General features: G+C 42.6%; 1 protein-coding gene and 1 pseudogene across 7 annotated transcripts in view; one reads left to right on the forward strand and one right to left on the reverse strand.

The window, feature by feature from the left end:
- Positions 1–3,520: 3,520 nt before the first annotated feature.
- ZNF131 (zinc finger protein 131) overlaps positions 3,521–26,891 on the forward strand; it is a 31,451-nt gene continuing 8,080 nt past the window's right edge. The window contains exons 1-6 of one of the 7 annotated variants that reach the window (XM_055325470.1): positions 3,882–4,081; positions 4,325–4,463; positions 5,688–5,789; positions 12,620–12,764; positions 24,983–25,343; positions 25,446–25,668. In XM_055325470.1, the coding sequence (XP_055181445.1) occupies positions 4,340–4,463; positions 5,688–5,789; positions 12,620–12,764; positions 24,983–25,343; positions 25,446–25,668 (955 nt within the window). In that variant the 5' untranslated portion in view covers positions 3,882–4,081; positions 4,325–4,339. Of the gene's footprint in view, positions 3,822–3,881; positions 4,464–5,687; positions 5,790–12,619; positions 12,765–24,982; positions 25,669–26,891 lie in introns of those variants that run through there. The other 6 variants (XM_055325469.1, XM_055325466.1, XM_055325465.1 and 3 more) reach the window with 6 other exon arrangements.
- Positions 21,096–21,174, reverse strand: LOC129510046 (U4 spliceosomal RNA; annotated as a pseudogene).

Raw genomic sequence — 26,891 nt, forward strand, 5'->3', positions numbered from 1 at the left:
ACTTTAAGTTATATTACAAAGCTGTAGTAATCAAAACAGTATGATACCGGTACAAATATAGACAAATAGTTCAATGGAACAAAACAGAAAACCCAATCATATGGTCAATTAATCTTTGACAAAGGGCAGCCTGGGTGGCTCAGTGGTTTAACGTTGCCTTCAGCCCAGGGCCTGATCCTGGAAACCAGGGATCGATCCCACATCGGGTTCCCTGCATGGAGCCTGCTTCTCCCTCTGCTTGTGTCTCTGCCTCTCTCTCCTCTCTGTGTATTCTCATGAATAAATAAATAAAATCTTTATAAAAAAAATCTTTGACAAAGCAGGGAAGAATATCCAATGGTTTGAAAAAGTCTTTTCAAAAAAATGGTGTTGGGAAAACTGTTCAGATACATGTAAAAGAATAAAGCTGGCCACTTTATCACACCATCCACAAAAATAAATTCAAAATGTAATTAAAGACCTGTGTGACCTGAAACCATAAAAACCCTAGAAGAAAACATAGGCAGTATTATCTCTGACATTGGCTGTAACAATATTTTTCTAGCTATGTCTCCTGAGTCCAGATAAATAAAAGCAGGGATCCTGGGTGGCTCAGCGGTTTAGCACTGGCCTTCGGCCCCAGGGCATGATCCTGGAGTCCTGGGATTGAGTCCCACATTGGGCTCCCTGTGTGGAGGCTACTTCTTCCTCTGTGTGTCTGTCACTCTCTCTCTCTGTCTCTCATGAATGAATAAATGAAAAATCTTAAAAAAAAAAAAAAAAAGATAAGTAAAAGCAAAAATAAACGATTGGGACTACATCAAAATAAAAAATCGTCTGCACAGGCAAGGAAACAATCAACACAACTAAAAGGCAATTTATGAAATGGAAGAAGGTATTTGTAAATGACATATCCAATAAAGAGTATCCAAAACATATAAAGAAGTTATGCAACTCAACACCAAAAAACCCCAAGTAATCCACTTTAAAAATGCCTAGTTGACATCCTGTTATTTTAGTTGTCTCCTTAAAATTATCTCTCCGCTCCTCATCACTTCTCCATTTTCCCCAGCTATCTTCTCCATTTTGGTAAAACTGTACCAATAACCCATCCACTCAAGCTAGAAATCTAGGAGCCATTCTTGAGTGTTCTTCTCTCTCACCATCAGTATCCAATATTAGTTACTTAGTACCCATGACATGCTTCCCAAACAATGTTGATTCTATTTCTAGATTCCATACAATTCTCCAATCCCACTTGCCACTATGATTTTATCTGGATTACAGTAGCCTCCCCCTGGTCTCTACTCCTTGCCTCTTCTTCCATTTAGCCTATTGTCCATATTGGCGCTTAGAATGATCTCTTTAGAGAGTAAATCTTGGGATTGAGGTAAAATGGCCGTCTCGTCCTGCCGCTGACACAGGGATGAAAATAGTTACGCGTGGAAGCAGAATTTAAAATCCGTCTCTTTAAATCATCTTTCACACCACCCAATAGCATCTTCATTCACCATGGCATTGGCAGCAGTAAAATGGGCAATATCAAACAGAACTGTCTGGAAACATTTATTTCCAATTCAAAATGGAGCTTTATATTGTTTTTGTCATAAGTCTACATATTCTGGGATCCCTGGGTGGCGCAGCGGTTTAGCACCTGCCTGTGGCCCAGGGCGCGATCCTGAAGACCCGGGATCGAATCCCACGTCGGGCTCCCGGTGCATGGAGCCCTCTGCCTATGTCTCTGCCTCTCTCTCTCTCTCTCTCTCTGGACTATCATAAATAAAAATTAAAAAAAAAAATCTACATATTCTCCTCTACCAGATGACTATAATTGCAAAGTAGAGCTTGCTTTGACATCTGATGGCAGGACAATATTATGCTACCACCCTTCTGTGAACATTCCATATGAGCATACAAAACCTATCCCTCGGCCAGATCCTGTGCATAATAATGAAGAAACACATGACCAAGTGCTGAAAACCAGACTAGAAGGAAAAAAATGAACACTTTGAGTAAGGACTCATGATAGAACAACCTAGCAAAATGTTCTTTACTACTAAGCACCGTTGGTATCCTTGTGGACAGTATCATAGACGTCGTAGGAAACTGAATCCTCCAAAAGACAGATGATACTGAGGTTTTCAGGAATCAAAAAGATGTTATCTTGTCTCATTTGCCATTTGAGAAACGCAATGGAGTACATTCACTAATATGTTGTATAGGAAAATAATAATAAAATGTCTTTTCATATGTTAAAAAAATAAAATAAAAAGTAAATCTTGGGCAGCCTGGGTGGCTCAGCGGTTTAGCGCCTACCTTCATCCCAGGGCGTGACCCTGGAGACCCCAGATGACTCACATGTCGGGCTCCCTGCATGGAGCCTGCTTCTCCCTCCGCCTGTGCCTCTGCCTCTCTTTGTTTCATCTCTGTGTATTCTCATGAATAAATAATAAAATCTTTTTTTAAAAAAATAAAAAATAAAGAGTAAATCTTAAGATGTTACTATCCTGCTCAACCTTCAAGGTTTCCCATTTGCGATTGTAAGAAAACCTATCACCTTTAACACTGTTTACAAGGCCCCTGTGGGTCTGTCCCACCAAACTTCCTTCAGTTCCCGAAACGCTATGATCTCGGGGCCTCTGGGTGCGCTCGCTCGCTGTCCACCTGCTGACGGACACCCACAGACACTAGCTTTCCTGGCCGCTCCCCACCCCCACCCCATTACCTGTTCTTCACATCTCATAACACCCAGAAATGCACCCAGGTAATTAACTGTCCAAAAATACCTACCAGACTAAGTTTAGGAAGGCAGAAAACACATTCGCCCTGCTCACCAGTGCGCACCCCAGCGCTGGCGCCCTAGAAATGCCTGAGATCAATGATGCCACTCACCCTTGCACACAGCCTGCTATTTTGGGTCTTTCCCTGACCCCCACTCTATTTTCTGGTGAGAAAAAAAAGTAAATCTCCACTCGTGATCTTCCAAAAGCACCCCCCCCCCAGGTGAACGGGTGAATGACCCAGCCAAGCGACCAAGGAAGCCGCAGGAAGTCCCCGGCCTCCTCCAGCGCGGGGTTGGGAGAGCGGAGCGGCAGCAAGAGCGCCGCGCTCGTCCAGGACCGTCGAGGAGCGGAGCCAGGTCGCGAGCCCCGCGAGCACGTGCTGCCCGCCGAGCGCCGGGAGGAAGGTCCCCGGGGCCGGGACGTGCTCGCGCCCGGGGCCGCCGCCGCCGCGACGCGACTGCCCGGGGCGCGGGGCGAGCGCACGTGCGCCGGGGGACCCAGCGGAGGCCGCGTCCGGGCGCTCGCGGGGAGATGGAGGGCGAGGCGCTGGGCAGCGGGGGGGGCGTTGCGTGGGCCGGGCCTCGCCCCGCGAGGGCCCGACCGCGGCGGGCGAGGACCAGGAGCTGGGTGAGGCGGGCCGGCCCGGGGCTCGGGAGGGAAGGGGGCGGGGCGGCGGGCGCCGCGGATAAAAGCGCCCTGGGAGCGCGCGGCGAGCTCACTCTCCCGAGGTCGGGGGCGGCGGCGGCGGCGGCGCGCGCGCGCCTGGAGCTCCGGGGGGGGGCGGCGGAAGGGCGGCGATTTAGGATCCCCGCCCCGGCTCGGCCTGGCCCGCGGCTGGCCCAGCCCCACCGCCGCCGGACTTCCTCGTTTCGGCGGTCGCGGCCTGGCGCTCGCCGAGCTTCGATCCTCCGGGCCGACTCCGCCCCCACCGGCCGGGGCGTGGCCCGTTCCCTCAGCGGTCGGCGTTTGGTCGGCGTCCGCGTCAGCCGGAGCCCAGCGCGGTGACGCAGCACGTCGACGTAAGTGACGCGCAGGCCCGGGCCGCTCCTCCTTCCCTGAGTGAGTGCCGGCCCGGTCGGGGCGGGGGAGAAGGGGGAGGGCGGGGGAGGGAGAGGCGACCCGGGAGTCGTTGTGGGCCGCGGGCCGGACCGGGTCCCGGGGCGGCGGGAGCCAGGGCCGGGCAGAAGGGCTTGGCGGGCCGTTGGGGGGCCGCCACGACTGTCGGGTCCCTTCCGCTGCCGGACCTGCGCGCCCCGGCGCCCGGAGCCTCCGGCGCTCTGCCCACCCCGCTTCAGCTCGCGTCTCCCGACTCCAATTAGGTCAGGCTCGGAGTCCCGCGGCCGCGGCTCCGGCCCCCAACGCGCGGCGGCCACCCGGCTCGCCCTTCTTTCTTCCCTCGCCTTCCTCTCCTCTTGCCTCCCCCTCCCCCCTTCTTTTCACGTAGCTGGGGTTTTGGGTTTTTTTTTTTTGTTGTTGTTGTTGTTGTTGTTATTTTATGCTTAAGGGGTTTTGTACCTCAGCCCGAGCTCATGGGTGTACATTATCATGCTCCTCTTTTGTAGAGCAACCCGACGGCCATGGAGGCCGAAGAGACGATGGAATGCCTTCAGGAGTTCCCGGAACATCATAAAATGATCCTGGACCGATTGAATGAACAGCGGGAGCAGGATCGGTTTACTGACATCACCCTGATTGTCGACGGTGGGTACGGTGGTGGGCAGAGCATCGAATTTGTGGCTTCCGCTCTTATCTCCCCTTCCCCCACCCGCTTTTTCTACCCACCTTCCATGGCTTGTGCCTGTCGAGTGTGCGCTGGGACCCGGGGGTGGGGTGGGGTGGGGAACTTGTCAGTGTCCACTCGGACCGTGTTGCACAAGGCTAGTTGGCCAGTCATGCTTTCAACGTAACCATCGCATCTTAACTTTTTGCAGCCTTTTTGAAGTTTTCCTGTTGCACACTTGAGAGCAAGATAATAGCGTTGGAGAGAGGGAAGATCTCTCTAAATGTTTGGTTCATCAGCTGCTTTGAGGAGCCTTTTACAGCAATCATGTGGGAAATGTGGATTCTTTTTCTCGTTTCCCAGATGGTCTCGGAGGGAGAGTGTGAGAGATTCCTTTGCAGCACTGGTACCCTCTTTGGGAAGGCTCCAAATCCAATGGGGTCTTTACCAGTATTAGGAGTTGTCGTTCGTTATTCAGGAGGCAAACGCAGTTTGGGTATCTTTTCTGTTTAGTGAAAATAGGCTTCTCGAGGGCAGCCCGGGTGGCTCAAGAGGTTTAGCGCCGCCTTCCGCCCAGGGCGTGGGCGTGATCCTGGAGTCCTGGGATTGAGTCCCACGTGGGGCTCCGTACATGGAGCCTGCTTCTCCCTCTGCCTGTGTCTCTGCCTCTCTTTCTCTCTCTGTGTGTCTCTCATGAATAAATAAAATCTTCAAAAAAAAAATAGGCTTCTTGAGGCAAGGTATCCTTTATTACTGATCTGCTGTATTGTAGGTCTGCTGCTTCCAAATAGTAGGCATGTTAACATGTTTTCCATAGCAAATACGTCAAGCTTTATGCTTATTCTATGGCTTTTTCTTCTCTCTTTCCAAAAGATGTATAACATTTTGGGTTGTGTTTATATTTAGCAGTTTTAAATGAATAGGATATATCTTGAAGAAGTTCCTTACCTCTATTAGTTTTGTGAACTGACTTTTATAAAACTAACTTAATAAAAGATCTTTGAGATAATGATTTGGCTTCATGTCTAATTAAGATTGAAATTTAACAAGATAGCTACTAAGATTATTCTGATTTTAGTTCGGTGATTTATATAGTCTTATGGTTATAATGTGGAGAAAGGTTTACTTTATATAAATTTACTACTTTATTGGTCTTTTGTATGTGATACCTTTTTTTTTTTTTTTTTTTTTTTTTTTTGATCTAGGACACCATTTTAAGGCCCACAAGGCTGTTTTGGCTGCTTGCAGTAAGTTCTTCTACAAATTCTTTCAGGAGTTTACTCAGGAACCTTTGGTGGAGATAGAAGGTAAATGTCTGTTTTAAGTATAATACTTAGCAGATGTTATAATTGATGAAGAAGCATTAGTTAATTTAGCATATAGGAAATAGCCATCTCAAATAGTTTCTATTAGGTGATTGGGTAAATTGTCCTTTTGACACTTGAGAATTCTTACTTTCAGTAAAGTGCTTGGTAAAACGATCTACCATCTACATTGGATGGTAGATGTTGGTCTCTTAAAGGAGTCTTTTCCACTTCTAAAATGAGTGGTCACTCTTTTGGAAACGTGTTAAAAGTAAATTCCCATCTTTGTTCAGTGGGCTTATGTTTCAGACTGATGGGGATGCTTCAGGTTACAGTAGAGAGTTCTTTACTAGCAGAGGTACATATGACATGCACAGAATGAAGTGAGCTGCCATAATATGGAAAAGGCTAGGAAATAGGAAAGATGAACTGAAATAGCATTCAGAAGCTCTAGTGGATATAGAGTTTGGGATAGAAGGAATCATTTAATAGATACTACCTTAAAGTAGAAAGTGATTCTTGTACTTGCTTGACTTTTATAATAGTGGCTCCCCAAGTGCCAGCAATAGTGCTGTGTAGTTTTTGTGCCTTTTCTAAGATTTACAGCAATCCTTTGAAGTAAGTGGTATTATTTCATATTTTTACCTCAGGGAACAGGCTCTAAATGGTTGTTTGCTCATTGTTGTCCAGCTAGCAAGGGATTCACTTTTTGCTGTTAATTACTATGTTTTTTTCTTATACTGTCATGTTACCTACCCTTCCCTGTCATCCAAAACTGTAGGAAAGAAAAAACCTTGCCTATGTGAATACAGAATTTTAGCTCTCTCAGTATTCTTGAGTCTTGGTTTTGTATCTTTTTCACAGTGTATATAGTCTTTGTTATAAATGAGTTGCCTAGAAACACTATTCCCTTGGGGAAATTTGATGCTCTGGGGAATAAAATGTAAAAAGTTAAGCATATTCTTTTTGGGGGTACACTCCAATTTATCTAGCATGCTGGCCAATATATCCATAGATAATCTTTTCATTATCTGTGGTGGACAGAGCCATAGGCATAATGGAAATCCACGAAGCTTACTGAAGTGAGAATATAGCTGTGCCTGTGCGGTATTGGTTTCTATTACAGGGCAAGACTTCATCCATTTATTTACCTGAGGTACTGTGTGACGCCAAGCAGGTTACTTTTAATTCGGTTGCGTATTTGCCTCTTCATCTGAAGACTCATTACTTCATAGGCTTGTAATGATTAATTGAAATAACATGTGCAGAGTGCTGAGCACAGTATTTGGTACATTGTTAAACTTAATAAGTTGGGGCTATTTGTCAAATTGAAAACGTGTTATATGTTATGCACTGTGCTAGACCCGGACGTGAAGAATTGATGAATAAGACAGCCCTTAAAGAATTTGCAAATTTAATCACAGATAAGCAGTAGATATTAGAAACACACACATACACACACAAAAAAAAAAAACGCAAAAAAAAGTGTTACAGTGACTTTCATGGTGGAATGGTGGTTTAGTCTACCTTAGGAAAGATTTCAAAAAGGAATTGATTTCTGTTTCTTCCTTTTTTTTTTTTTTTAAATATTTTATTTATTCATGAGAGACAGAGAGAGAGAGAGAGAGGCAGAGAGAGAAGCGGGCTCCTCTCAGGGAGCCCAATGTGGGACTCCATCCCTGATTCTGGGATCATGCCCTGAGCTGAAGGCAGATGCTCAACCGCTGAGCCACTCAGGTGTCCCTGATTTCTGTTTCTTAAGCAGAATCTTAAAAAGCCAAAAAATAAGTGGCCCAAGCTAGAATATGCATTGCTTTTGGAGCAAGGAGAATACCTGGAGAAGTAGGATCTTTTCTTTTATAGACTAATCACCTTGAGATTGTCTCTTGTATCTTTTAGTAGCTCTGACCTGTTAATCTCTGTTATAGTATAGCACATACAAGTCTTCAGTACTCAATATAGACAAATTAGAAAATAAAATGGGTGGCGCAGCGGTTTGGCGCCTGCCTTTGGCCCAGGGCGCGATCCTGGAGACCTGGGATCGAATCCCACGTCGGGCTCCCGGTGCATGGAGCCTGCTTCTCCCTCTGCCTATGTCTCTGCCTCTCTCTCTCTCTCTCTCTCTCTCTCTCTCTGTGACTATCATAAAGAAATAAAAATTAAAAAAAAAAAAGAAAAAAAGAGAAGAAAATGTAAGAACATTTTCTGGTTTTGTTACCAGATTCAGGTTTCAAAAATCAGTTTGGCTCAGTGTTTTCTTAAGCCCTTAACTTTGAGATCACTGTACAACCTCTCTGGGTTACGTGGCTATAGAGAAAACCCTAGGCATATAATTCAAAAACCTGAATTTTCTTCACTGTTGTCAGTTGTATAATCTTGGATGTGTTGGCTTCCCCTTTTTTTTTCTTTTCTAAATCTGTAAGATATGTCAAGTAATTTTTTTTAATTTTTATTTATTTATGATAGTCGCAGAGAGAGAGAGAGAGGCAGAGACATAGGCAGAGGGAGAAGCAGGCTCCATGCACCAGCAGCCCGATGTGGGATTCGATCCCGGGTCTCCAGGATTGCGCCCTGGGCCAAAGGCAGGCGCCAAACCGCTGCGCCACCCAGGGATCCCAAGTAATTTTGTATTATGTCTTGGACATTTTGAATATCATGACACTGTTAGAGTGTCCTATCCTCTGGATTTGTTGTTGTTCTGATTTTGATTTTTGTTTCTAGCAGGCAGTCATCCTGCTTTAGGTTCCGACTGTCTTATGTGGACTGGATGCAATTCCAGTTTAGTTTTCAAAAGTTTGGTTGTGGTGTTCAAGTCCCAGGTATGCCGACCTGGGTGGTAGTCCGCATCATAGCGTAGTACTCAAATCCGTTGCTGTGCTGTCTGAGGTCAGTTCTACATGTGTAGCATGGAGGCAACAGCAAGACTTCATTCACAGAGGACCTTTCTCTTAGTTCCCTCCTCTGACTACTGCACTTTAGCTCCTAGGAGCAACTTTTCCTGATCTTCTGGCTAGAAAACTGGGGTTTTAGCTTCCTTGTACTGTCTGTCATATGTTTCCCACAATGGGATCCATTTCCTAGACAAAGTGGTGAGAGAAAAAAATAATTCTCTCCATGCTTCTCAGATCAATAGTCTGTTTCCTAGTTCTCTGTCAGAAAAACTTTATGAATTAGTGCCTGCTTGATGGCCATCAGTCACAGGTGTGCAGCATCAGAACTGGGGCTTGCCTTGAGGCAGCACTGAGAGGAATTAAAAACCAAGAATCTCACCCCTGCCCAATACTCTCCATTGCCTTTCCTGGTTCTCTAGCTAGAAAGTTTCTTCTACAGATTATTTGACTGTTCCTGCTACACAGTTGGGGGATATGGGCTGTCTTCAAGTCTAAGGTGGGATATGTAGGGGGAAAAAAATCAGGAAATTCACTGCTGTTCTTTGAGTTTTGATTTCTCTCCCCAGCCTGCTTGCTTCTGTTTATCTTTGAGTCCTTATATATTTGCTTTATGTATTCTGCCTAGAATTTTTACGTGGTGGACAACATGGAGTGTGGAGTGGTGGAATGTGCTTTCTTCATCTTAACTAGGATTGGAATCCCATCTATAAAATATGAATAATGACCTCACTATATATCTAGAATGCTGGCTTCTTTTGCTGCTTCTTAAGTGAAAAAGAAGATTCAAGTTAAGGTGTTTATATTAACAGTTTCCTTAGAGTCTCAGAAAAATCGTGTTCTCCTATACATTTCTGTTAGGAAAGGAGCAAGATGGGACGCCTGGGTGGCTCAGCAGTTTGGCCCCTGCCTTGAGCCCATGGTGTGATCCTGGGGTCCCGGGGATCGAGTCCCATGTCAGGCTCCCTGCATGCAGCCTGCTTCTCCTCTGCCTGTGTCTGCCTCTGTGTGTGTGTGTCTCTCATGAATAAATAAATAAAATCTTAAAAAAAAAAAATGAAAGGACCAAGAGATTAATGAGAAAGTGGGCTGAGATTTGAAAGTTACCAGACTAGTTCTGATGGAGGATAGTGTTTTTGCAATTGAGCAGCATCTGTCACCATGTTACCTGGCCAGGTGTTATCAGTTTGGTTTGTGTTAGCTAATTAGGTCAGTGATTTATTCCTAGGACTGGTGCTGGATTGTCGACTTAAGAAGCACCTAAGATGCTTATTAAAAAAAAAGTTCCCGGGATCCCTGGGTGGCGCAGTGGTTTGGTGCCTGCCTTTGGCCCAGGGCGCGATCCTGGAGACCCAGGATCGAATCCCACATCGGGCTCCCGGTGCATGGAGCCTGCTTCTCCCTCTGCCTATGTCTCTGCGCCTCTCTCTCCCTCTGTGACTATCATAAATAAATAAAAATTAAAAAAAATTAAAAAAAAAAGTTCCCTATCCCAGTTTTGATTCTGGAGATCAGAGACCCATGTTTTTATTAAATCTACAGTGATTCTAATTAGCCAAGATTGGGAACTAAGTCCACAATTCCTTATGCAGATCCTTGGAGACCAGATGTTTCTTGAAATTACAAATTTTCTAAAGATAATACTGTCTGTGTATTATACACCCAGTGGGGTCTGGGTTGACCCTGTAGCCAAATATGTTGGAAGAGCAGAATATTAGTATTTACTGTAAGTGGGATAAAGACTAAATAGCCTCCTGTCAGTTCAGATCAAATTTTGCTGCCAAATTTAGGGAAAACTTCTGGTCTTAAGTGATTTGGGAGACTTTGGAATTATGAAGAGATTGTGGGCCAATAGTGAATGAAGTCATGGGTATTCAAACTCTTTGAAGAAGGAATGTTTCCTGCCATTATCTTATTTAAAAATCTTTATCTTGGCCTTTAGGAGCCGGGCTGTCTGGGATTGATTCTCATTTTATCACTTAAGTAATTTGCCAAAGTCACAGTTATTAATATCTCAGTGCCTCAGTTTTCCTATATGTAAAGTGGAGATAATAAAGTTCTCCACAGGACTGTTATAAGGATTAAGTGATTTAATACTTGTGAGGTGTTTAGAGTCGTGCCTGAAATTTGTAGTAAGTATTACATGTGTATCTTTGATTAAGAATCAAAATATTCCACTTCAAGAAAAATTTACACATTGTTTTTAGAAAGGACTTTTGTTGTACTTTTAAACATTTGGTCAAAATTCCTTTAAAAAAATGTAGTTATCTATACCTTGGGTTACTCTCATAAAGAATAACATGGTCGGAAGACGACCAAGAGAAACAAGATTTAGGAGATTCAAATAAAAGTAACCTTCAAAGAATCTAGTTGTTTTTAGTTTGTTTTTTCAGGTGTATAAAGTACATAGGAAAAGCTTAAAAGTATTTTTGTATTTGCAGTTGTGTATATTGAGTGCACTTTGGACTTGGATGTTTCATAGTGTACAAATTCTGTTAAAAGTAGTTTTCTCGGGACGCTGGGTGGCTCAGCAGTTGAGTGTCTCTGCCTTTGGCTCAGGGCATGACCCCAGAGTCCCGGGATCGAGTCCCACATCAGGCTCCCTGCATGGAGCCTGCTTCTCCCTCTGCCTGTGTCTCTGCCTCTCTCTCGGTCTCTCATGAATAAATAAATCTTTTTTTTTTTCTAAGTAGTTTTTCTCTTGGGGTACCTGGCTGGCTCAGTTGGTGGAGCATGTGACTCTGGATCTCGAAGTTGTAGATTGAAACCCCAAGCTGGGTTGTAGAGATTACTTGAAAACTTTTTATAAATAAATGAATAAATAAAAGTAGTTTCCTCTTTGTTTCAGTAGATTTTTGTAGGCTTACATTAGCAAACTGAAGCAGTAATACATAGCATTGAAGAGCACGAAGGAGTAGAGTATCCTTTTGGGCCAAAATTTAAACATAAAGCTTGTAAAGAAAAGTTGGAATCGTGGAAGCTTTTGAAAGTCATTTTGGTGTTTTTTTTGTTTCTGTTTTTGTTTTTAAAGATTTTATTTATTTCTTCATGAGAGACACAGAGAGAGAGAGGCAGAGACAAAGGCAGAGGGAGCCTGATGTGAGACTCGATCCTAGGACTCCCAGGATCAGGCCCTGGGCCGAAGGCGGCACTAGACCGCTGAGCCATCTGGGCTGCCCTGAAAGTCATTTTGAAAGTGACTTTAGCTCTTATTCATTCCTACTTTGTATGTCTGCATTTTAGGGAGCATTGTGTTTGGTACTGTGAGGTGAGTGTAAGCTACTTAATTTCCCTCAAGTAGCTTAGAGTCAAGAGTTGTCCATGAGTTGTTATTGTCAGAGTAGATACAGAGTTCAACGGGGCAGAGGTATTAAAAGTTTCATTAAATATATGGCAGTAGAATTGGGCCTTCAAGGTGCTAGTATTTGTTCAGAGATAAAGTGACTAAGCAGGAAGAAGGGTAAATGTTAATGAAGGCAAGGAAGCTTTTAGAAGTGAACAGTTTATTAGAAGATCATTATATAGTATGGGATTGATAAACAGTTTAAAATTTGGAAGTGCCTTAAGATAAAGGCAGAGTGGTATGGAGCTTTATTTGCTGAGCTGTGGAAGGCCCTCAAAGATTTGAAGCTGAGTTGATACAGAGATCTCTGGTAGGAAAGTACCTTGTCTGACATGAAATAGCCAATTCATATATTTGAGTGGTAGGTTTTATTGTCATAAGAGCCTTAAGAAATCTTTGGAAAAAATCCTAAAGTAGTTAGTAGTTACTGCTGGAACTTGGCTACAGTCTTACTGTAGTGTTAATGAGAATTCCACCAGGAAATAATTTTTCAAAATTCAGATTTTAATCAGGTTTCGAACATTGAGGTGTTTTTTTTCTTACTAACATTAGAAGATTTGATCAACATGCATACATGCTAATGCACATCTTTTTTTTTACAGGTGTTAGTAAAATGGCCTTCCGTCATTTAATTGAGTTCACATATACGGCAAAATTAATGATTCAAGGAGAGGAAGAAGCCAATGATGTATGGAAAGCAGCAGAGTTTCTACAAATGCTAGAAGCTATCAAAGCCCTTGAAGTCAGGTAATTACTTTCTGAGTGATGCACAGTTATATTCAGTCGTGTACACCCTGTTAGTCAAGAATTTATTATGTGTCATCCCATAAAGAACTGACATTTTAAAATTAAGAATAAATAAGGATCTATAAAATTCTGGGTACTGATTACTCTTTCTCTCACACTTTATTTTTTTGTCCTTATGTGAAAACTGCTAAGGTTAACTAAAGTAGCATCTAATAAAATAATAATAAAATAAGGAGGACTAGGCAGCATTTAAGGAGTTGCCTGGGTTGGTATAAACTGTTCTGTTGGATTTGAATTATTAGTTACACCAAGCCTTACTCTCAAAAGGGTTTGGCTCACCAAGATTAACCTAGTAGTGTTTTAAAATAAGCAAGGAAATGGACGAAGATAAATAGACCAGATGAGGGTGATAATCAGTGAAGTTAGAAATATGGTAGTCAATATGCATGCCATTTAAGTCTGTATACTTGCTAGAGGGCTAAGTCTAGCTCTGAATTCTGAAGCAAAGACAAAGGAAAGAAAAATCCTCAGTTACATTATTCGTGGGTATGAGAACAAATTAGTTGCTTAGCAGCCATTCCTGGAATTAAGACACAAAATTTCTCATAAAAAGCATTAAGAAAACAGTAAATGATATAATGAGTAAAGACTTCCAACATCTTACATAATGAATGGTGGCGCCATAATACTGTGACTGAGAAGAGCTCTGGAGTCAGGCTGCCTAGGTAATATCCTAGCTCTACCACCCTGTGGCCTTTATGAAGTTACTCAACCTGTCAGCAGCTTGGTTTCCTCATGCATCAGATGGGGATAATGGTACTTTCTACATAAGATTATATGTGAGGGCTAAGTGAATTAATGCATCTAAAGTGCTTGGCGTGGTGTCTGGCATATAGTACTCTAAATGTGAACTGGTGTCTTAAATTATTGTTTCTTGGCTCTGTTTCTTATGACCCTTGGTATAGGTTATTGGCATAACACTAACGTGTAGTTTGGTAGAATCAATTACAAACGAGGCAAAATAATTTAGTCCAACTCAATGGTATGGTTCAGTCAAAAGATATAATTTAGAATAATTCTAAAAAGTAATTGAACTATAATCATCCAGAAGTACCAATTCTCTTAATGAGCTTTTAATTAGTTTGCTGAGTTCAGAATTAAGCCAAGAACTTCATGTGTATGTATGCTCTAATGCCTAGTGCCTGGCACATAGTAGGTGCCTGGTATACATTTGTAATTGGATGGATGGGTGCATGCTTATTAAAACCAGATCACTATTCTCCTGTATTGAGAGCTGAGATATAGGTAGCAAAATCGAGATATGTTGAGGACATACATATATCTGATGATGTCATACCTTTTCAAAATGGAAGTAAAGGAAACATAATATGGATAAGGCAGATTTGTGGTTAAATCCCGGATGAGAACCTTCTGGAAAAATGTTCTATGTAGTCCCCTTGCTGGTTATAGTAGTGAGTAGTATCTCACTATAGGGAAAGTCCTTGGCAGCAGAACAATGGAACATATTCTGACAATAGCCTAGGTTGGATTTGGAAGGGTTAGGAATTGAGTTCATGTGTGTAGTCATTGGGAAATGAAGGTAAGAACAACTGGGCACAGCTGTTTACCCAAGCCTATTTATTTAGAATCTTTAAGATTTATCATTATATAGGATCCTTACAGTAATTACAACCATAAGTGCGTGCTTTTCAGTATAAATGCAATGACATGTTGAATTGTTTGTTGAACCAGTTAGGCATACAGTATCCTCTGAAGGGTTTTGTTTTTTGTTTTTGTTTTAAGATTTTACTTGAGAGAGAGAGGCAGAGAATGCGAGCAGGAGCAGGGGTGTGGGATAGAGGGGAGAGGGACAAGCAGACTCCCTGCTGAGCAGGGAAGGATACAGGGCTTGATCCCAGGACACTGAGATCATAATCCAAGCAGAAGGCAGATGCTTAACTGACTGAGCCACCTGGCGCCACTCTGAAGAGTTCTTAAAACAGGAAGACAACAGCGTTATGTGTTGGCTGTTTATAATCAATTCTGGAATAAAAATTTACTTGTGGTTAAATTGACTGGTTAAGGCAACTCTGTATTGCGAAGATTATTATATAATGTTTTCCAGAGAGGTGAGTTAGGTGCTCCTCTCACATTTGCAGTATGCAAGTATCTTTGGAATATAGGGTCAACTTTTTGAGTGACACTGAAGAAATCATGAGGACCTTATTTTGCTTTGCCGGAATTGCATTATTTGAAGCTGTAAAGGAGAAAGTTCCTGATGTTTATTAGGAAGCAGCAGTTGCCTTACAATTTTTCCTCTTCAGCCTGTTGAGGTGTAATTTATATGTAAAACAATTCATTCAATTAATACGGAGTTTGAATTTTGGCAGTTACATACAGTGGTATAATCACTACCATAATCAAGACATGGGAACATTTCCATCATTCTAAGTTTTCTCATGACTCTTGTCAACCCTGATCCCCAGCCTCAGTTATCCACTGATTTGGTCTTTATTACTGTAGTTGTATTTTATTTAGAATGTCATATAAATGGATTCCTAAGTGTAGTTTTTGTGTTTGACTTTTTTTTGCTTAGCGTTATGTTTTAGAGGTTTGTCGATGTTGTTGTATTACTATTTTGTTCACTTTTATTACCAAGTAGTAGTCCATTGTATGGCTGTACCACCTGTTGATGATGGCCATTTAGGTTGTTTTTACCTATTACAAATAAAGTGGCTATGCTTTCATTTCTCAGTAAATACCTAGGAGTGGAGTAGCTGGGTTGAATAATAGGTGCATTTAATTTTTTTTTAAGAAACTGCTAAACTGTTTTCCAAATTGTGCTATTTTACATTCCAACTTGCAGTATATGAAAGTTCTCATTGCTCCACCACAGCCTTACTAATCGTTGGTATGATCAGCCTTTTTTCATTTTAGCTGGGTTGGTAGGTTTGTAATGGTTTTAATTTGCATTTCCCATTCAACTAATGATGAGCCGTATTTCATGCGCTTTTTTGCTGTGTGTTTATCTTCTTTGGCAAGGTGTCTATTCAGATCTTTTGCTCATTTTTAAATTGGGTTATTGTCAAGAACTGTGAAGGGTCTGAAATTTTATCCTATTTGCAAGCTATAAGTTGGCCTGCCAGTTTTTGGATGCTGGCAGAAGACATGAAACTCCTGAGTTGGAGAGAAAAGGACTTCATTTCTCTCATAGCATAAAGGAGCAGCATGAAATCCGTGTTGCATATCAATTATTCTTGCCCCTCTTAGCCCCCACCCAGGTCCCATAAGGGTTGCACAGTTGCCTAGATGTGTACTATACTCAAAGTAGTTGGCATCACATTTGAAGAACACCTGGCTTCAGGAAACGCAACTTTTTGATAATGAGCTGTAAGCACACCTGCCCAGAGGTGCCATTATCTTTATTATAAGGGCCAGTAAATGAACCTGTCCTCCCCTCAAGAAGACAAGCATTCTCTTCTAAGGCTATTTGCTTATACAAACAACCGTGAAAAGATCCAGAGCAAAAGGCTGTCAGTGTCTTTGTTTACAAGACCTGCAGAAACATGAGGTATCCGTGGAGAGTTATCTTCCAACAGTATCCTTGTTTCTATATTATTTTAGCTTCAGGTGAATTCTTCCATGAGTGTACTACTCTGTAGCCACTCTGATTAATTAATCTGATCAGTAGGGACAGGTCTTAACCCATTCCGTTTTTTTCACACTGGATTTAATAAGGTAGCTATTAGCAGAACTTGAAGCAGCAGGATGTGGCTACCCTGCAGTGCTAGGCCTAACCATCCATCCACTTCTCTAAGGTCCTGGACTCAACCAACTGAATAAGTCCCTAGAAAGCCAGGTAGCTTTTTTTTTTTTTTTTTTTTTTTAATTTTACTTATTTATTCATGAGAGGCAGAGGGAGAAGCAGGCTCCATGCAGGGAGCCCAAGGTGGGACTTGATCCCAGGACTCTGAGATCACCCCCTGAGCTGAAGGCAGATGCTCAACCACTAAGTCACCCAGGCGTCCCAGCCAGGTAGCTTTTATCTTTAGTTTCTATGTTGACTTTTCCAGTTAGCCCTAAGCATTAATCCAAGTATAGCAAGATCTTTTAGCACTTGCACAGTCTCTGTGTTGGTCCACTGGGAGGAAGTCTAGGGCAAGTCTGTCCATAATAACCCTGACCAGTGATATAATACTGACATGAATGCCTTCCAGGACCCCAAGTGGTATCATTGATCACATAGGCTTAAGTCAGGCACAGGTTTTGTGTCACCTTTTTAATTTGGATGGTTCCCATTATAGGGAAAACTTCCGATATAGCACACATAAATAACAAGTCAGTTATTCCTTCAGGAAACTCCCCAGGTACCCAAAAATTGCCTTGTTTTAGAGAGATCACTCCAGTCATTTGAGAACTGAACTGATCTACTGAAGTGCAAGTCATCATACTTTTGGAAGGGAAGGAAGTTAGTACCTGGTTCTCACCTAAGAAGTATAGTCTTGGCATAAAAGTGGGTTGGAAAGAAAGTGTTGTTTATGATTGTGTCCCAGAGTAGGACCTTCATCAGTCAGAGGCATGAGCCTTTTTTTTTTTAATTTTTTTTTATTTATTTATTTATGATAGTCACACACAGAGAGAGAGAGAGGCAGAGACACAGGCAGAGGGAGAAGCAGGCTCCATACACCGGGAGCCCGACATGGGATTCGATCCCGGGTCTCCAGGATCGCGCCCCGGGCCAAAGGCAGGCGCCAAACCGCTGCGCCACCCAGGGATCCCCAGAGGCATGAGCCTTAAATGTAGCTTCCGCCTTTCCCTGATTCAACTTACTCTTTGTTTTTTGGAGAGATTCCTGAGAGCAGTCAGTTCAGTCCATTCTGTTTGTCATGTGCACCTGAATGCCAGTTGAGTGGTAATTATCTATTCAGCTCATGAACTTTGGGAATGGTAGTGGGGCAAATATGGAATATGCAAGAGCTTGGCCATCCCCTGCTGTTTCCAGAAGACTTCTCAGTATAGTTAAGGAAAAGATCATCAGATCATGGTCTGAGTCATTGGGCAGGGGAGGACAGATCCAGCTTGGGACAGTTGAGAGCTACATCAGAGCATTTTCCTACTGAGGAAGGCTATAGGGGCGGTTCTAAAGGACAAAGACCATTAATCCCTTCCTCCCCCATACCTCCTGGAACCTAAGATTTTTCTCTTCTCGGGTATCAGAGTTGTTCTCCCTTCCACTGCATAGAATTATTGTGTCCCATTCTAGTAGCTATCACTTTACCTCTTTTCCAATCATCCCCTTCTCTTACCCAGACCTTTCATCCAGAATGGTCAGGGACACATAGGCATTTTTATAAAACCTAGAGACCCATTGTATCTCCCACTATGACTCACAAGGGCCACTCTTTTTTGTTGTTGTTGTTTTTGCTTGTTTTTAAGATTTATTTGAGAGAGGGCGAGCACGAGCTGGGGAAGGTACAGAGGGGGAGAGGGAGGGACAAGCAGACTCTGTGCTGGATCTTAGGATCCTGAGACCATGAACTGAGCCAAAACCAAGAGTTGGACACTCAACCAACTGAGCCATTCAGGCAGCCACAAGGGCCAACCACTCTTAAGTGTACCTGGCAAGCGGTATATTCAGCCAAATGATCATTATTTTTAGGATCTAAGGTGATGTCTATTCAACAAGAGAATCCAGATGACTGAACTAGAATTAAGTTTGAATCTGCTAAGCCCACTTTTGACTGGGCTGTCACTTGGAAGAGACATCAACCAGACTGTACCAGGGTTGCCATTGCAGGGGAAAGAAAAGAATTGTGCCTGAGAATGGTTAGGGCAGAATTCAAAATTTTCAATTAGGTTTCTATAATTTCCCACCCATTTTGTCTTGATCATTATCCAGGAAGCAGCTGAGAAGAGATGATCCTTTTCTGGGGATAGCTGAATTGAATGACTGAACTGCCTTCCTCAGATTTTTTGGACAAAAAGGAGATAAGGAAAGTAGAGTCAGAAATTTTCGTGAGTCAGTGTTCAAGGAAGCTTCTGCAGTGCTCTATATTATCTTAATCTGTGGGTGGTAGGGAGCTTGAAGGGTTCATCAGTACCTTGACTGTCAGCCAATTATTGAGTAGCTTTAGGCACAGAATTATCAGACTGCAGATGATCCAGAAAGCTAATAGATGACATAAATTAGTCTCGAGGGCACAGTGGTGTGACCAGAACTAGCAGGTCAGTCTGGAACAGCAGCAGTATAATATTAAAGTGTTAGCAGTGGTGAGGCAGTACTGATAGCCCTGGGATGGGGCAAAATGTCCAGTGTAGTCACTTGTCAGAGACAGTGCTTTGCATGATGTAGCCTCCGTCGTGAGACAAACAGGCCAGTTTTTGGTGGGTGTCACTGGGATCCAGTAGTGACTTCTGCATCAGAAGCATAGGATCCTTTATTTTATGCTCAGTCTGTGATGTTGGATATGTCACCATGTTGAGAATAATATTGGATCCAGGGGGTCAGTGATGGAAGTCTAGGCAATGCAGTGCAGGCTCGATCAGCAGCTTCATTCTGGTTAGTATTGTTAGAGAACAGGCCCTTACCATGGGCATCTGAATCAGTGGTCCAGATAGTTTGATCAGCAACTGCTGTATTTCCACAGTTGTGGTTCTGAGAATAGATGTCTTTAATATGTCAAGATTTCCAGCTCTTCCAAACAGCTAGGTCATTGGCAGCAGCCCAGAGTCAATAAATTATAACATGGTTCATTGTGGAGAATGGTGTTCAGAGTTGTGAAGAAAGCTTTTGAGTTCTGCCCTCTGAGCACAGTGACCACCACATCCACTTTTGTTTTTTTGTAGTGGTGCTAAAGCTGAGCATTTTCAGCAACCCAGGGAACACCATCAGTCTTGAGTTTTAGCCAGACCATCAGTGAGTCAAAGACCCCATTGATCTAGTGGCTTTCTTTGGGCAACAGAGTGGGGGAGCTACCATTTTTTTCATGTAAAGCCAAGAGGTCATCAGCTCTTTGAATGTCTTATTCTTTTCTTTTTTTAAGGTTTATCTATTTGAGAGAGAGTGAGTGGGGGAAGGGGCAGAGGGAGAGGGAGAGAGAATCTCAAGCAGATTTTCCCCTGAGCATAGAGCCCGACATGGGGCTCGTTCCCACGACCCTGAGATCATGACCTGAGCTGAAACCCAGGAGTCAGACACTCAACTGACTGAGCCACCCAGGCACCCCTTGAGTGTCTTATTTCTTTTTGATAAGTGAGACTTGGTGGTCAGGTTTTACCTTGCTGGTCATGAAGTTGACATCCTGCCAAATGGCGGTATCAAGCTAAAGAGCCTCAAAGCCTCAATGGATCAGGTATCAGTTTCAACAGGAGCCCAACTGCGAATTATTCCTTTCTTTTCAAAGGAGTGTGCCTTGTAGATGTGTCAGGAAATTGACAAGTTACAGAACCCAAGGTATACCTTGTTGATGGAGCCTGACTACCTTTGCAGAAGTTCTAATGTGCAACAGCATCAGTCTCAAAGACTTCTAGTTCAAAAGGGCCATTAAGAGTTGTAGGGTCACCAAAATTGAGTATGTGCCATAGCTTGATGAGCAACTTCCAGTGTAACCTTTTGGTTGGAGCCCCACTTAAAATATACTGATGTGGGTTGCTTGATTGGCTCGGTGGTTGAGCATCTGCCTTCAGCTCAGGTCGTGATCCCAGGGTCCTGGGGTCAAGTCCCACATCAGGCTAGCTGGAGAGAGCCTGCTTCTGCCTCTGCCTGTGTCTCTGCCTTTCTCTTTGAGTCTCTCATGAATTAAAAAAACAAAAATAAAAAAACGCTGATGTACAAATTAGCTGGTACAAAAAAGTAGAATGGCTAAGTGAGGTACATGCTATTATCCAGTACCCAAAAAAGTTCAATAGCCTGCCGATCCTCATTTTTGGTAGGGAGAGGAAAAAGGTAAAGAAACAGTTTTTCTTTTACTGCTGCTGAAGGGATTGAGTGTGTGAATCCACCTGCTTAGTCCCAAGAACCTTAACTTGATGAGCAGGCCCCTGAAGTTTGTTGAGGGTTTATTATCAACACCTACTGGTGGGGATGTCCTAACATTGCAGTCAGGGCCTTTTAGACAGACTTCTAGCATGCCGGTCAACAGAACATCAATATAGTGTAAACTTTAGTCTTCACAAGACACTTGTGCTAAACCCTGATCAGCTGCTGGTGGCATCTGTCAAGGGGTTTGTTTCTTCCAGTAGTTCTTCTCTACCTATGGCTCTTTCCATTTGGGACAATCCATCCCTTGTCCTTACAGAAGAGGGCAGTGTAAATGCCATACTAATTCCTGCTGTACATTCAGATGTCAATTAGCAATAATCGCGCCTCGGATAAACCTCATTGGCTACGATACTGCCACTGCGCAAAGCTACATTCAGATGTCAAAGCAAGAACAATATGTAGACTCCGCGCCATGCACAGGGTTAAGACATCCTCCCTTTCCTGCTGTGAACCTTGCCCGAATCCCATCAGTAGGATGTAAATGCCTCCTCTCCCCTTGGTAGGATGATGAATTGGACACCTGAATCTAACAGAGCCATGAAAGTTTGGGTCTCTCCTGTTTCTGAGTTTCCTCAGCATCCTTGGATGGGTACATGGTGTCTTCACTATACCCTTGGGAACAGGGAGACCTTGGCTTCACCCCTAATTATCTTCCTCTAAAGATACGGGGGCAGTGGGAAGGTAGAAGAGGAAGAGAGACTGGAGGGAGAGAGTGACTCCATGCCAATGAGCAAGGCATATTTACTTTTGATTTCAAGCAGATGAGAGTTGCATGTGGCTTGACTAAACAAATCTCAAGTGTTTTCAGCCCATAAAAGCCCCCTATCAGCCAGCAAGGTCATCATTACTGACACTATCTATATTGGTTTTGAAGACCCCTTGATTCAACTGCCTTGTACATATTTTCATTTAGGGCCATAAGATTTTTTTTTAAAGATTTATTATTAGAAAAAAAAAGATTTATTATTAGAGAAGGCTCATAAGCAAGCAAGGAGAGAGCAAGAGAATCTCAAGCAGACTCCCCACTGAGCGCAGAGCCCAACACGGGCTTAGTCTCAGTATCCTGAGACCTAAGTGGAAATCAAGAGTCAGATGCTTAACCCACTAAGCCAGCTAGGGACCCTGGGGCCATAAGATTTATATGTCTTTTGGCTGACTCAGATGACTTGCATACTCTGGTGACTTTTTAAAAAGAGTGTACCTTAATCTTGGACATTTGCTGCTCTGTTTTCACAATAACAACTCTTATGTTTTCACCTGGTTTAACATAAAAGTTAGGTGGATTTTCAGGAGGCCTGACCATAACAATTTATATTGTTTTGGATTCTTTTCTCATTCCGCAGTGACTCGTCTTCATCAACAGTGTAAACTCAATTGGCAGGAAGACTTACTAGTCAGTGCCTCATCACAGGAGTTTGTCTCAGAGAAATCTCCCCAGGAGCATCATAGCACCCTTATGGCAGCCAGGACACATTGCAGAAAAACAAAAAACAAAACAAAAACCCTGAGACGTTTTACAGTGCTCTCCAAATGCATCTAAGGTGGACATGACACACTCACTGCGGGAGAGGCTGAGCCCTGTGATGGCCCAGGTGTTGCCTATTTATTTATTTATTTATTTATTTATTTATTTATTTATTATTTTTTATTTATTCATGAGAGACACCAAGAAATAGATGAAGAAGCAGGCTCCCTGCGGGGGATGTGGGACTCAACCGCAGGACCCCAGGATCATGCTCAACCACTGAGCCACCCAGGTGTCCCCAGTTGCTATTCTTGACAAGTATCATGTTGCCCCCTCATCTTTCACGTGGACTAGCCAAAGTTCTAATGACTCATTTCTGTTAGTAACAGTTGAAGATTTCTCTCCTGTCCGTGTCACCCTTGGTTTAGGTAACTTGTCTGTCATGGGGCAGAACCTTCTGTCTCCACCCCTGCCCCCACCCATGAATCTTAGTTGTTTTGAAGGGGTAGACTTAAGGCTGACCACCAGGTTGACAGGGAGGTCCTCCTGCAGCCCTGGGAGAGCTTGCAACACTAGAGAACCATTCCAGCAGCTGTCCTTGAACTTACTGCCCAGTACTCATCCTGCAACTTCCCAGTTTTTCCTCACTAGTAGGTGTTTCAGTTTTCTGAGGCTGCCTCAACAAAATACCACAGACTGGGTCCAACAGAAATTTGTTGTCTCAGGGTTCTGGAGGCTAGAAATACTAAACCACAGTGTTGTCTGGGCCCATGCTCCTTCAGAAGCCTCCAGGGGAGGGGCCTACTTTGTCTCTTCTAGCTTCTGCCAGCCCCTAGTGTTCCTTGGCTTGTGGCAGTGTGACGCCAATTTTTACCTTCATCTTCATTCACATTACTGTGTTTTTTCTCTTCTGTGTGTGTGTGGTGTGTGTGTGTGTGTGTGTCTGCCCAAATGAACCTCTCTTTATAAGGACAGGTTGTGTTAGAGTAGGGCCCACTCTGCTGACCGCATCTTAACTTGATTACAAGTTGCAAAGACTGATTGCAAAGACTGATTTCCAAATAAGGTTACATTCACAGGTATCAGGGGTCAGAACTTCAACATATCTTTGAGGGACACAATTTAACTCGTATAGTAGGCAATTAAATGGAAGACCACGCATTGCCCAGTTAACCATACAAATTTGGTCAACATATCTGCTGCCAGCTCTAGTGGACTTCCTCACATCCCATTGTTTGCTGTATGAGGCCTCATCTTTTGTCTTTCAGAAAACCTTATCTTTTTTGGCATCCTGCCCTTGTTGCCAAAACCTGGTAAGAACTGTGACATGAGATTTTATTGTTTGCTGTTTGCAAGCCAACAAGTTATCCTGCAGTTTCATGGATTCTGATAGAAGACATGAGACTGTTAAGTCAGAAAGGTTTTACTTTTTGCATAGTAAACAGCATGAGTTTGTATTTGTTCCAGTTTTCCCTTCTCCCCCAAAGGGGTGACAGAATGGCCCAGATGAATGCTGTGCATCTATTTGGTTTACATCACAGCTGAAGAATCTCCAGCTTAAGACGCCCACATCTTAGGTAATGGGCTACAAGCAAATCTGCCCAACCGTTACCCAGAGGGGGACGTTATTATATGGATAGTAAGCAAAGCTGCCCTCTGCTCCAGAGGGAGCCACACTCTCTGTCTTTCCAGATTGCTGGCTCTACCGCATACAGCCTTGAAGAGAGTCCAGAAGAAAAGCTGTCAGTTGAGAAGATGTGCAGAAACATGAGACTCATGGATAATTGTCTCCCAATAGTTGTCTTCTCCTATTGAGTATATTGGATTGTGAGAATTCTTTTTATACTGTCTGTACAGACCTTTGGCAGATACACGTGTGCACATGTTTTGTCCTGATCTGTGGCTTGCCGTTTTGTTCTGTTGTTTTGTTTGTGGCTTGCCTTTTTGTTAACTATTTCAAAGGGCAAACATTTTTAATTTTGATGAAATCCATTTTATCAATTTTTGCTATTAAGTTTTCTGCTTCTTGTGTGCTGTTTAAGAAATCTTATCCGTAACCCAATTTTATAAAGATTTTCTTTTTTTCTCAAAGCTTAATAGTTTAGTTTTTATCGAAAGTCTGTGGTCCATTTTTTTTTTTGTTTGTTTGTTTTAAAGATTTTATTTATTCATGAGAGACACAGAGAGGCAGAGACATAGGCAGAGGGAGAAGCAGGTTCTGTGTGGAAAGCCTGATTGTAGATTCATTCCCAGGATCCCGGGATCATGACCTGAGCCAAAGGCAGATGCTCAACCACTGTGCCATCCAGGTGCTCTGTGTGGTCCATTTTGAAATAATTCTTCTGTGTATGATTCAAGAGTAGTAGTTGAGGTTTATTTTCTCCATATAAAGACCAGTTATTCCAGCAGTACTGTTAAGAGATTCTTTCTTTCATTAAATTATCTTGGAACCTTTTTTCAAAAGTCAATTGAATAAGTGGGTCTAATTTTGGACTTTACTTTGTTCATTAATCTTCATGTCTCTCACCAATATGGATAATTTACTGTAGTTTTTCAGTTTAGTCTTGAAATTAGGTTATAGTATAAGACTTCCAATCTTATTTTTCGCCTTTTCATATAAATTTTACTATGAGCTTATCAGTTTCTTTCCAAAAGCCTGCTAGGATTTTCACTGACCTTATAGAGTTTTAAGTCCATCTATTATGTTTTCAGGAACAAAGAAAACTCAGCTCCACTAGAGGAAAATACCACAGGAAAAAGTGAGGCAAAAAAAAGAAAGATTGCAGAAACTTCAAATGTTATCACTGAGTCATTGCCATCTGCAGAATCAGAACCTGTTGAAATTGAGGTGGAGATTGCCGAAGGCACAATTGAAGTGGAAGATGAAGGCATTGAAACGTTGGAGGAAGTGGCTTCTGCCAAGCAGTCCATAAAGTACATTCAGAGCACAGGTTCCTCTGATGATTCCGCCCTGGCACTGTTGGCAGATATTACCAGCAAATACCGTCAAGGTGATAGAAAAGGGCAGATTAAAGAAGAAGATGGTTGTGCATCTGACCCCACAAGCAAACAGGTAGAAGGTATTGAAATTGTGGAACTTCAGCTGTCACATGTGAAGGACTTGTTCCATTGTGAGAAATGTAACCGTTCATTTAAATTGTTTTACCATTTTAAGGAACACATGAAATCACACTCCACTGAGAGTTTCAAGTGTGAAATATGCAATAAAAGGTATCTTCGGGAGAGCGCATGGAAACAGCACCTCAACTGTTACCACCTTGAAGAAGGTGGAGTCAGTAAGAAGCAAAGAACTGGGAAAAAAATTCATATATGTCAATACTGTGAGAAACAGTTTGACCACTTTGGACATTTTAAAGAGCATCTTCGGAAACATACAGGTAACTGGCAAATGCTTTATGTTAAAAGTATATTTTTCCACATTCGCTTCAAGTCTTAAGTGTCTACTTTTTTTTTTTTAATTAGTGCCACAGAAACCATCTCTTGTATTTTCTAATATGCAGGCTGAGCTCACAATGTTCTGATGATACTAGCGTGTTGAAATATTGACACTTTAAGAGCAGAATCATTAATTTTGAAGGTAGTTGTTACTCTTACACCTTGTCAGTTTTTATATTTTTAGAAGAAATACACAAAACACAGTTTGTGATTATTTACCAAGGATTATAAATTATGAAATCCTAATTATAGGGAAACTTCGCTCTTACTATTTTTTCCTGTTTCTGATTTATAGGTTATATAGATAAGTACATTTACAGCCGACCTCTGGCATGTTTATACCTTTGCATACACTTAGTAACTGGTTTTGACCTGGTGGCCAGGTAGGCAGTGTGTGTGTTGTTTTTCCCACACCTCTCTAGGGGCACACAGTATCAGGACTGATGAGCAGCGGGGAGACGAGAAAGGTGAAGTCTTTCACTGCCATCCTCCTGGCAGCCCTTAGGCATGCAGGAGGGATCCCAGAGAGGCTCACTTTGGGCCTCTGTATCTATCCCCTATACCTGTTCTTCTCCTTGTCAGATTCCCTGTCCTTCCACTTCCCAAGCATTCTTTGCTGAGTCTTCTGTGCCATACACAGGAGCTACCACCTATGACTTGAATCTTGGGTGTGGGAAGAGCGGTGGGTATGGTGTGCTAAGTGTCAGATTCTAGACACTTGTTCCCATGTTCTTGTGTGTAGTGGCTAAGGCTGTTTAGACTGTTTAATATAGCGAATACAACAAGGGTATTCCATGCTATTCAGTCTTTCTCTTTGCTGCAGTTTGGAGAATTTTGAAGACTTTTTTTCATAGATCTTTTGCTGTCCTGAGTTGCTCGCCACATACTGCTTGAAACTGAGGAAATGGATAGATTGAAATAAATGTGATATCCTTCATTTTTAAATGCTTGGTATCAGTACTCAGGGACTGAATAAATGCTTGGTATCAATACTTAGTGGTTACATGAAGAGCAAGAGAATCTCTTTTTTTTTTTTTTTGAGAATCTCATAACTAAGTCTCTGTATGGATTTTAAAAGCTTTGGGGTCCAAGTTTGGGTAACTAATAGGTGTTAATGAAATCTTTAAGGGAAATATGTTCTGATTTTCAAACATAGGTATAATAC

The sequence above is a fragment of the Nyctereutes procyonoides genome, unplaced genomic scaffold (genome assembly GCF_905146905.1).
Source record: "Nyctereutes procyonoides isolate TBG_1078 unplaced genomic scaffold, NYPRO_anot_genome, whole genome shotgun sequence".
Taxonomy (NCBI): Eukaryota; Metazoa; Chordata; class Mammalia; order Carnivora; family Canidae; genus Nyctereutes; species Nyctereutes procyonoides.